Consider the following 12,465-nt stretch of genomic DNA (forward strand, 5'->3'; position numbering starts at 1 on the left):
ACTCCCCGGACAGTGATAGGGAGGAAGTGGTCTTCCAGGGGAGTCTGACCCCTGGGGGGATGTCTGCCTCCCAAGGGGAGGAGGTCTGCTGGGGTGGGGGGGCGCCTGGCAGGGGGATCATCACTGCTGGATGGGGAGGAAGCTGAAGGTTGGGGTGCTCTGGGACAGGTGGAAGGTCGGGCCTGACCTGGAAATGGTCGTGGGGGCTGCAATCAGGCAGTGGGAGGTTTGGGGGGGGCAGCATTGCGAGGGTCCCAGGCTGGCCAGCAATTGAGCAGATAAGAAAACGGGAGGCATGACAGATTGGAACTGTCTGACTCTAGCGTGAGTAGGCCCCGTCCCCCGAGCATTTAATTATATTCATGATTGTGACCTCTGCAGTGCACAGAGTGTGAGAGATTCGTGTCTGAACTCCCACTCAAAAACAATCGTGATTTACACCAGTTTTCCCATGAATTCATTATTAGAATCGGGCCCACATTGTTTTGACCTTTCTGTGCCAGCAAATTCACAGGCTTACCACTCTTGGGTGAAGAAATTTCTCCTCATCTCAGTCCTAAACAGTTTACCTTGTATCCTTTGACAATGTCCCCTGGTTCTGGAAACATCCATCATTGGGAACATCCTTCCTACATCTACTGTGTCTAGTCATATTAGAATCTTATGAGTTTCTATGAGATCCCCTCTCATTCTTCTAAATTCCAGCGAATATAATCCTAACCGACTCAATCTCTTCTCATAGGTCAATTCCACCATCCCAAGCATCAGTCTGGTAAATATACATTCTCTGCACTGTCTTTATAGTAAGAACATCTTTCTTTAGGTAAGGAGACCAAAATTGCATGCGTTATTCCAGTTGTGGCCTCACCAAGGCCCTGTATAACTGCATCAAGACATCCCTGCTCCTGTTATCAAATCCTCTTGCTATAAAAGCCAACATACCAATTGTCTTCTTTACCACCTACTGCACTTGCATGCTTACCTTTAGCGACTGGTGTACGTTGACACCCAGGTCATGTTGTACATTCCCCTCTCTTAATTTATAGCCATTCGGATAATAACCTGCCTTCCTGTTTTTGCTACCAATGTAGATAACTCAAACTTATCCACATTATACTGCATCTGCCATACATTTGCCCACTCACTTAGCTTGTTCAAGTACATTGAAGCATCTCTGCATTCTCCTCACAGCTTACCCTCCCACCCAGCTAATACCAGTTAGTTAAGAATGCAGTGCCACCCAGCTGGATGATGGAGATGAAGACATTGGAAGAAGGTGGCGTGATCAACCTTGGCAGAAGTGGGAAAAGCTCAAGAATGTTGAGGAAGTATAGTTTACCATGGTCAACATCATATAGGATGTTTTTTGTGACTTTGATAAGAACCCTTTTGGCACTGGGGCAAGTCAGAAACCTGGTTGGAGGGATTCAAACATGGAATCGTCTATGGAGCAATATAAGGAAATGATCAGAGATGGCCTTAACTGTGATTGACACAATGGTATGAAGAGGCCACATGACGTGGCAATGTCAAATGGTAACCATGATTAAGGGTGGGGAAGTTTACTTGCAGGGAAAGATTATAAGTGCAATATAACACACAATAGTATCCTTGTAAAATATTAGATTATGATATAGAATTGTTATTAGTCGATATTGTAATAGTAATAGTAATTAGAATTTCAATGAATTTTCGGCTACTTGCTAAAACAAATGGCAGACCATAGTACATGCTCTGGGTTTATAAAAAAAACTTACTGTTGCACCATACTATTGCAAAATGTTTGTCCTCATTCTTAGATTTCTTCAGTACAGTTCAACCCAGAAGCCTATAAATCTAAAATGACTGGCATTGTGTACGTAATGTCTGATTCCTGTAGGTTTGACTTCCAGGAATCTTCTCTAATTGCTTTCTGGTAAAAGGTACAAATACTGCTGAAGGTCACATCTAACAAATGCTGGAAATACAAAATAACATGGCCTGAAACTGCAAATGAGAAAGGTGTGCAATCTTCTAATTAGTGCTGTCTGTTCCAAGTTCAGTTTACTCATGAACAAATGAAACATGAGCTGTCTAAGGTCATCTGCCTCTTGGACCCTGCTCCACCACTCAATCAGATTATGTCTGATCTTCAGCCATGAACTGAAACTCTACATCACCCTAGCAGATGCACTTCAGCCTACTTTTGCTGGAAAACTAATAACATCTCTAAATCCCTAAACTATCTGTGGGATATTAAGCTTTAATCAAACTCATTAATGCAAAACCAGGAGGTCAGATCTATTTTAATAGATTGGCGTTTCATTGTAATGACATTTCCTGGGAATTAACTCTGTAAACTGTCCTTTCATGAGATTGTGGCATCACCGCAGACAGCAAAGCAATCTTCCGGGCGACTGATTGAAGTCAATCTGTATACATATCCAAACACTTTGCTACACTCAGTAGAATGGTGCCTGGCTGCTTTGCATTCCTACAACTGGGCATTAGAATTTTTCAGCTGCAGCAAGGACATAGAGATTATTTTGATCTATCATGTGTACATAATTTTTCCTTAACAGCAACAATCTTGGTTAAAAAATGGACAAGCCAAATTGAAACCGAAATGATTGAAACCTCAGGTTGTGGATAAATAATTCAAAGATTATAATTAGTTCCAGCATGGATCTCAAAGTGATAGTTCTGTTCAATCTGCATGCAAATAACTTCCTCAAATATGGACTGTGATGGAAATATTTTTATTTTGAAATATGTTACCTGTTTATTGTTTGTTTGTTTTCAACAGCACCTCATATTGTAAGGAGCTCACTTTCTCTGACCAGGTTTGGTCACCGAGAGAGTAGATTTATTCCACATAGTTTTTTTGTGCCAATAATACCTTTAAAGATACATGTGGTCCACCAAGAGTAGCGCTTATATCTTATGGCAAATACCCCAATACACTTCTTAGCTCCCTGATTGCTGTAAAACAACATGAGCAGCAACACCCAAGATTCAGTGCTATAATCATGCGATGAATATTTCGCCAGTTTCCCATTAGTAAGGGCCAGAAGAGAAGGAGAGGACAATAGTAAAAGGATGGATTAGGTGAGGAGGATAGGAGGTTAAATGCAAAAGCAATGGTGCTGGAAGGGCTCGAGATAAAATTCACATCACAAGAGCAAATATAAAATGGCAGTTTTGAAGGCAAACAAGCAGGACTTTCAATGGAAAACAGAAAAAGGGAAAAGGCAAATGAGAGTTTGGAAAGGACAGTTGAAAAGAGAGATGAGCGGTCGGAATGGTTGCATCAAAGCGGAGGCAGGATAATGATAAGTCCAAGAAAAGGGAAGTAGAAGAAGAAAGTAGAAGCAGAGAAAAAGAAGGAACACGCAAAACATACGAACTAAGGGCAGGACCCAACAATTTGCTCAATACCACTTCCCTGGTGATTGTAATTTTCCTGAGTTCCTCCCTTTCTTCCATTTGCTAATTTACAGCTATTTCTGTGCCCTATAAAGTGAATACCTGTTCAATTCATCTACCTTGGCCCTGCTTTCCATTACCAGTGAAAAGTGTGTTGTTTATTCAGAGATCTTATACTTACCAGAATTTGGCAGAATGTTGGTTCTGGTGAGAAATGACATGATTTTCCAGAGAAGCAGGTTAGTTTTCTCTCCAGATCTTAACAGAATCTGGAAAAAGTAGCTGGGTGAGTCTCATGCCATTATGCAGGTTGTGCGGGGGGGAGGGTTGGTTCCTAAACACGCCAGCAGAGCCCACTAAACTGAGATCAGGGTTCCATGTTTAATGGGTGTCACAATCAGAACATGAATAAACATCCATCCCCACCCCACAGAGGTCTTAGGGGCTCTACCCCCACTGGCAACAACCCCCTCCCCACCCATTGGAGTTGGAGCTGGCACCTCTGCCCCCCACCATCACAACAGTTAATGAGAACAATCCCCCCTCTTCCCCCTGAATATTGGGATGCCTTCATCCCCAACAGTCAATGCTGGCAGCTCGCTTTCCACCTGAATATCAGGTACTTCCTCCTCCAACCACCCCCCCCCCACCCCTCCCCCCCGCCCCGGCCCTCTCCACCTACACAGTCAAAACCCTGTTCTTCCTCCCCTGAAAACTGGGCCCCTCACCTCGGACTACCCCCCACATAGTCAATAAAATGGTTTGCATAAGAGAAAGTGAAACCGCAAGCTGTCAATTAGGAATAGACTGACTGCGTTGTAGTCATGATCATTGGGATACTTTCGGTGCTGTCAAATAAACACAGGTGGCTGGAGGATGATAGAAATACTTTGACCTGACAGCTCAATCTTTTATGACACACTGCACATTGAACTCAAAGACTTCAAGTGCAATGAAGAGGGATTCAATGATGTCTGCTTGCTGGGAAGATTCAGCAACTACAAATCAAAGTTGTGTGCATTCACTGGAACTCAATGCGCAACCGTGCAGTGCACATGTGCTAATCTCCCCACTGACAGATGGGCGCATGCACAATGGCCCACTCAGTGCGCTGATACCAGCATCTCAGGTGGGATTAGGCCCTGTTCCCCGCTTACCAGTGCGAATCTTTCTGAGGTACTCTGATGCAGAGTGCCAGAGATTCATTAAACCAAGTATGCCCAAAAAACTGGTGGGAAGTTTTTCCCGTTTTCCCACCCGTTGGGCAGTTAGTTCATTTTTGGGGAGAATCTCGGCTCTGCTCTCTGTCAGAGAATAGTAAAGGGGTGTGATCTCACCTGCAAGTTTCTGACAGGGAGAAGGGAAACCTCTGCTGCAGAATGGAGTGCTGCAGTGATTTAAAATCCTGTCTGGTGGCTGGGGGCTTGGCCACTTCAGAATTTACATAGCTGGCAGACAGGAATGCAAATGTTGATCACGGGGCTGCCTGTAATCAGGTCTGCCAGGGCTAGAAGGGGCAGTTCAGCCATGGCACCTCCATCCCGATGAAAAGTAGCAGGGTCAACATCTTGCACCTGGCCCGAGTCCATCCAACCCTCCAGGACTTGGCAGCAGCAGAGGAACAAATAGCCACTGGACCTACCTCCTTAACCCACCCCGGCCACCCTTCCTTGGGGGTCTAAGGTACTCGGCCAGGGTGCCAGGTGGTAGTGCACTATTGGCACTGCCAATCTGCTTGGACTGAAAGGAGGTGGGTGACTGAAGGGGGATGGGCCCTTAGTGGGGAGGTCTGAGGGGGACAGGAAGGCTCAAGGGGGGGTTCTGAGCTGGAAGGGGGCCTGAGTTTGGGATCAGGTTGGATAAATTTCATATCTTTGTTTATGGGGAGATAGGATGCCCCTGAAGGGCTGGTAGTTCCTCCTTGAACCTTGGGGTCTAACACACCAGATCCCCGCTTGTGAGGATTGCCTGGTGCAGATCCCACGGGGGAGGCAGGTGAATTGTGAGGGACATTTGACTTGGGCTGCAAGCCCGCTAATTACATTTAAATGTGCAGGTTTGAATATGCATCAGGTTTCGCCCACTCTGGCCAGGAATCTGGTTGGGGCCAGCAGTGCAGCCTGGGAGGGGTTGCAGCAGATTTGGCGCTTGGTGCAAAATCCGATTTCCAGTTGACTCCTGATTCTCTGGGCAATTACGATTCTCCGGGGTTAACAGACCCAGAGAATCGACCCCTAAATCCACAATGCTGCTACTGCAGCTTGAAGCTACTCTTATCGAAGATCTGCTGTCTTGGTATATCCCACTCGCCTGATTTTTGCCATCCTCACACAGTTGACTGTTTGTCTGCAACAATTCTGTGACACTCGTCTTCCAATTCCTCATATAACAGCCCCTCTTTATGTTATCCTTTGCCCTCTAGAGGTGATCTCTGCAGCTTTTCAAAGAACAAAGAACAAAGAACAACCCAGCACGGGAAACAGGCCCTTCGGCCCAACGAGCCCGCGCCGCCGCATCCTCCTACACCTACCCTGCCCTGCGTGTCTGCGAGTGGAACCCCCAACTTAGCCAGATTCAGGGGAGAATAGTGTCAATTTGGTAATCCAATCAGCCTAAGAGCACATCTTTGGGGTGTGGGAGGAAACCGGAGCGCCCTGAGGAAACCCACGCAACCACAGGGAGAATGCGCAAACTCCCACAGACACAGGCCCAAATCCATGTATCTGCACAGCTAGCAGTGCTAGTCTCTGAGCTGTTGCGGCGCCCGTCTACCGGTCCAGGATCAAGCACACACACCGACACGAAGTACTAGGCCACTCCCGGAACCTCCAAGAGCAGCCCACGCACGACCCACCGTGTGCCTGCCCCTCGTTTGACAACAAGGGGGATCTCTACCTGCGGAATAAAAAGACAAAAACGTTAACATATAAGTCTGCATTTCCGGTGTCTCCCGAGGCTCTGACCCTATTTAATACCCCCTACTATAACCCTCCATCCTTGTTTCGCTCATGTGTCTATCTAAGTAAACCTTAAACGAGTCCAACGTTCCTGCCTCCACCACCCTACTCGGTAGCGCGTTCCATACCCCCACGACCCTCTGCGTGAAGAACCTTCCTCTCACATCCAAATTATGCTTCTCCCCCCTCACCCTTAGATCATGACCTCTCGTAATTGTACCCAGTCTAGGGAGCAGCCTCTCACTATTGACTCTATCTATTCCCTTCAGTATCTTATATTTGCCCTAAGCAAATGGCTGAAATACTTACATTTTATTTTCTGGAAGTCATTTCATAAAGTTCTTTTTGTTCTTGCAATTCCAAGCATCTCTTCATTGATCTTATGGTCCCAATATAGAATTTTTGTAATATATCTTTGCATTCACATTTCAGAGCCCTCTACTTCCTTCCGCAGATCTTTATTTGTTGTCCAGCTTTCTGATGCTTACAGGAAAGTGGATAGAAAGTAGTATCATTTTCACAATGCAAATCTGTAAAAGACTTTGTAATGCTCGCACTACTTTTAAGGAGCCTTTACTGATCCTGACACCCAACAATTTATTTTTCTACAATTGGATAGCTTCAGAATGTTTCCAAGTCCTAACTCTAACTGAATTAGATGGAATTGCTTTGGGATATGTGCAGGAGTCCTTGTAATCTACTTAGCAGAGTGGCTCAGCGCAGATCCAGAATTCTAAAGGTGAAAAATAACCAGCTAAACCAACTACATTATCTCAAAAGTAATGGATTAAAATGCGTTAAAGGGTGCTTAACAAAGGGAAGGTCTTGCTATGAACTGCTCCTCTCTTTGCTGAGAGGCACAATAGGAGCTTGAAGATTTTCTTTGCTGTTGTGCATCTTGTAGAGTTGAAATGGATCATAGACAAAGAAGTTTTCAGCAAAGATGAAAGCAATATTGTTTGTTGTGCCTGTGTCAGTCTTTGCTGGAGCAAATGAAACAAATCCGTCTATCGTTTTCTCTCCTTTTAACCTTTGATGTGATTTTATTTGATTTATTATTGTCACATGTATTTGTCTATGGTGAAAAGTATTGTTTCTTGTGTGTTATATAGTCAAAACATACCGTTCATAGGGGAGAAGGAAAAGAACAGATGCAGAATATAGTGTTAGAGTAATAAAGATCAGATCTTCCTCTGCTTCAAGTATCTATGTAAATTTTTCTAAAACATGCAATGGTCTCTACTTCAACCATTCTGTGTTCTGACAACCTTTTGAGTAAAGACATTTTTCATAGTTTCTTTCCTTAATAATAGTCTCTCAATTGAAACAAACCTGGTCAGTGTATTCCATAAACAGTTTTTCCACTTATAATTCTTTTGATGATATGAATGTTACTTCTATGCAGAATGTTTTGCATTACAGTTGTACTTTATTTGAAGGATTAAAATGAAATGTCTTAAAGCAATTGAAGAGCAAAAATACTATTTTATTTTGTTGCAGCTATTACATTGAATGTGTTAATTCCATTGAATAAGTAACTAGATCTACACAGGTACCAGCAATAAAGCAATCAAGGCACTGTAATATTTTGCAGAGTTTTTGTATATGGTAATATGCTTGGTAGTTCAAGCAAGAGTGAATGAATAGTCAGGAATCCTTGAGTTTACTAAGAAGTCTGTGGTCAAATTCAAGGTCAGAAAAGGAAATTTCCATAACAATTTCTTCGATATTGCTGTCTCAAAAAATGAAATACAATTTAATAAGTTGCTTACACTATTTCAAATCATTATGTAATCATCGATGAGTTTTCTGTTGATTTTGTGAGAATAATTTTTAATTAAATAATTAACTAAGCAATTATATATTTAAGGCATTATTTGTAAAGTGTACTGGAGTACTTCTCTCTTCACAGATGTTCTGTAGGTCGACAAAAAAGATTTATCTATAATAACTGATTAGCCATGTGCAGTTCACTAACTTTCTAAGACAATAGGCTGACTCTTCAATCTACATCAAAGACTGAGGTGGGCTTGGGTTTTGTGAGACTTCAGAATGTTTTCTCTTGGTTCACAAGCCGTCATGAATCTTTCTTCATTTAATAATCTTCAGCATCGCCAGCACAAATCGCCAAGAGAGCTGCTTCATAGTGTCCTGATGCATATTGCTGCAAGATATCAAAATAGCACCACTTTAAATCTTTGAGTTGAAAATTTTATCTGTTCTTAATGTGTACATTGAAATCCTTCTATCTAGTAATGAAGACAGAAGTCCAATCAAAATAACAAAGTTAAGCATCTGAATTAGAGGGCGAAGAAATTTTACACAAATGTGTTAATATTCGTGCAGCACAATTGAAGGCTTTAATTCATGTTTGATTTTGTTAACTATTATATGGTCATAATAACAGTGTCAAACAAGAGCAGCCTATCACATTAATCCCTCTTAGACCATTTCTTTTAAGCTTTTCACCTATATTTAAATCAATCACGTTTATAAGTTGAATGTGATGATAAAATTCAAAAACAATCAAAATTTAGCTTCACTTACCACTTTTTTTAAAGCAACCCTTATGGATATTAATAAAATTGAAAATAGTTTAGTGCTAATTTTAGTCTTGCCTGGTGAAAACCCTATAGGATGGCAATTAGAATGCTTCATGGGGTTTACTTCACAAATCCCATTGTTTTAATGCAGGCTCTAACCTGCTGAGCAGCAAGCAGGGATTGGCTGAAAACCTACATTCTCCTTTTTTTAAATACACTTATGGGGCTCTGAGGTTGTCATCAGGGTCCCACTCTACAATGTTAACTGGGGGCCTGCATAGAAAACTGTTGTGGCTTCTTTGCCAATATAACCTAGCCAGAGGAGGCCTAAAACGGTAAATGGATTTTCTTTTTGGTTGCTTTCTTTGCTTTGACAAAGGGCTATCTGGGCTTGAAATGTCAGCTCTATTCTCTCCTTACACATGCTGCCAGACCTGCTGAGATTTTCCAGCATTTTCTCTTTTGTTTTCAGATTCCAGCATCTGTAATAATTTGCTTTTATCCTTTTCTTTTTCCTCCTTTCCTTGTGAGGCCTTGTGGAGCTCCTATGGATCCCAGAGAGAAAGCTGAAGCCTCCTCATCACTGAACTTTCTGGATGAGATCACCTTGCTCAATCTAGGTTGTGGAACAAACATAAGACTTTCCTGGTTTGTCCCACGTCATGTGGTGTATTTATCCCATTTCACACTTAACTCAGGGATGGCTGACTCTGAGTCAGAAGGATTTGATTTGATTTATTATTGTCACATATATTAACATACAGTGAAAAGTATTGTTTCTTGCGCACTACACAGACAAAACATCATTCATAGAGAAGGAAACGAGACAGTGCAGAATGTAGTGTTACAGCCATAGCTAGGGTGCGAAGAAAGATCAACTTAATGCAAGATAAGTCCATTCAAAAGTTTGACAGCAGCAAGGAAGAAGCTGTTCTTGAGTCGATTGGCACATGACTTCAGACTTTTGTGTCTTTTCCCCAGCGGAAGAAGGCGGAAGAGAGAATGTCTGGGCTGCGTGGGGTCCTTAATTATGCTGACTTCCGAGGCAGCGGGAAGTATAGATAGAATCAATGGAGAGGAGACTGTTTTGCATGATGGATTGGGCTACATTTACAACCTATTGTAGTTCCTCGTGGTCTTGGACAGAGCAGGAGCCATACCAAACTGTGATACAACCAGAAAGAATGCTTTCTATGGTGCATCTGTAAAAGTTGGTGAGAATTGTAGCTGACATGCCAAATTTCCTTAGCCTTCTGAGAAAGTAAAGGTGTTGGTGGGTTTTCTTAACTATAGTGCCAGCATGGGGGGACCAGGAAAGGTTGTTGGTAATCTGGACACCTAAAAACTTGAAGCTCCCAACCCTTTCTACTTCGTCCCTATTGATGTAGACAGGACATGTTCTCCTTTACGCTTCCTAAAGTCGATGACAATCTCCTTCATTTTGTGGACATAGAGGGAGAGATTATTGTCATCGCACCAGTTCACCAGATTCTCTATCTCATTCCTGTACTCTGTCTCTTCATTGGTTGAAATCCAACCCACTGTGGTGATGTCATCAGCAAACTTGAAAATTGAATTGGAGGGGAATTTGGCCACACAGTCATAGATGTATAAGGAGTATAGTAAGAGGCTGAGGAATTAGCCTTGTGAGGCATCGGTGTTGAGGATGATCATGGAGGAGGTGTTGTTGCTTACTCTTACTGATTATGGTCTCTGAGTTAGGAAGTTCAGGATCCAGTCACAGAGGGAGGAACCTAGACCCAGGCCACGGAGTTTGGAGATGAGTTTTGTGGGAATAATGGTGTTGAAGGCTGAGCTGTAGTCAATAAATAGGAGTCTGACGTAGGTTTCCTTATTATCTAGGTGTTCCAGGGTTGAGTGAAGGGCCAGAGAGATGGCGTCTGCTGTGGACCTGTTGCAGCGGTAGGCAAACTGTAATGGATCCAGGTAGTCCGGAAGGCTGGAATTGATTTGTGCCAAGACTAGCCTTTCAAAGCACTTCATAATGATGGATATCAGAGCCACGGCCGAAGGTCATGAGTCTAAGCAATTCTCCATTGACATGAGCCCATAATCTGAACTGACACTTCAGCGCAGTATTGATGAAATGCTACACTATTGACTTTTAGATGAGATGTTAAACTGAGGCCAGTTAGCTTGGTTGGGTAGATGCAGGAGATTCTATGACAATATTTAATAGTTATTCTTTTAGATAACATTCTGCACTGTAAGGATTCTATGATTAATCCCCTAACCAACAACACCAAAAACCATTCTCTACTGTATATTGCAAAAATTGGTTGAGAACAACAGTTTCCACACTTCAAAAGTAATTTATTGACTATGATATATATTTAAGATATTGAGGGACAATGAAAAGTGATTTTCTGATGCAATAGCTATTTTAGTGACATGAAAAAGAAAACACTGTGATTTGAAAATTAGGTTTATGGGAAAGTTTCTTGTTCAATTTATCACCTATTATTACTATTCAAATTCCAACAGGTTGATTTTGTTTGACCTGCAATTAATAAAATCACAAATCAGACTGTTGGATAATTACTGGGTCTCCAAGGGTATGTATACAACATAAAGGATGAACAAGCCCTACCCTGATGTCTTCGGTTAGGGAATTTCCATATCGCTCCTGGTAATTTCTTTTGATAGTCATCAGATCCAGTTCACTTCTTGAAATCAAGATCCTTATAACTGTTTTGTTGTGAAAACCAAAGTCCTAAATAAAGATAAAAAACCTGGATTATGTTATGCATTTTTGCAAAACATTCCCCACAGAAGTAGTACTACTCTGTTTCATCAGACAATTGTAAAAGTGTACAGTTATTCCTAAATAATCAAGCTGAATGGTTTGGAAAGTACTAAGGGTTAAAAAGTGGTCTCCACTGAATGGCTGTGCTGTTTGGCTGCAGATCATCTAATGACATAATGATTAGTGCAGGGAGGCCTGGATGTCTGTTCAGCCGAGTATTGGCCTCTTGTGGCAGTTAAGGCACAGCTGAATTGTGAGGCCAGCACTTAGCATGTCCAGCTCATTCCCAGAGTGCACCCTGTTTCTCCCAGGTACCAGAGGCGCAGAGCTGAGCAGCCTTCCATGAACCATTGAGATTCACTGTTATACACAAGAACATCTAACAATTGGTTTTGGGCTGCCAGACAGCCTCTCCCCTTTGTCCTCATGCCACTGCCTGAGTATGGACTCCAATCACACAGCAGTCATTCCTCCCCTGAGTGTGAGGGCCTTCAGATTGCTTGAGGGGAGATGCAGCCCATTCCTGAATCCTTCCCTCTGCCTTTACAGCTAGCCTGTCATGGGTAACTCACAGTGGCCCTCAGTACTGAGGCTCTTGCTTTCAAGCCCTCCTACCCCCTTGCCTGCCCCCACTAAGGAAGGGCACTCCCTCAGCTGTGATATGGACAGGAACCCAGGACACGAGCAGCGTAGCTTGCATACCCTGCCTTCTCAGCCCATTTAAAGCAAGGGGCAACCCAACATGAAGGGAAAGTAAGGCCTGAAAGTGACCCCTCCTGAGACCGCTCCCCAA

General features: G+C 42.8%; 1 protein-coding gene across 1 annotated transcript in view; it reads right to left on the minus strand.

The window, feature by feature from the left end:
- Positions 1 to 8,457: 8,457 nt before the first annotated feature.
- LOC145339009 (annexin A10-like) overlaps positions 8,458 to 12,465 on the minus strand; it is an 86,027-nt gene continuing 82,019 nt past the window's right edge. Inside the window, exons 11-12 of the mRNA XM_080183764.1 lie at positions 11,517 to 11,639; positions 8,458 to 8,526 (exon numbers count right to left, since the gene is read on the minus strand). Coding sequence (XP_080039890.1) covers positions 8,458 to 8,526; positions 11,517 to 11,639 — 192 coding nt within the window. The remainder of the gene's footprint in view (positions 8,527 to 11,516; positions 11,640 to 12,465) is intronic.

Source organism: Carcharhinus amblyrhynchos, chromosome 1 (genome assembly GCF_965287045.1).
Source record: "Carcharhinus amblyrhynchos chromosome 1, sCarAmb.v2.hapA, whole genome shotgun sequence".
Taxonomy (NCBI): Eukaryota; Metazoa; Chordata; class Chondrichthyes; order Carcharhiniformes; family Carcharhinidae; genus Carcharhinus; species Carcharhinus amblyrhynchos.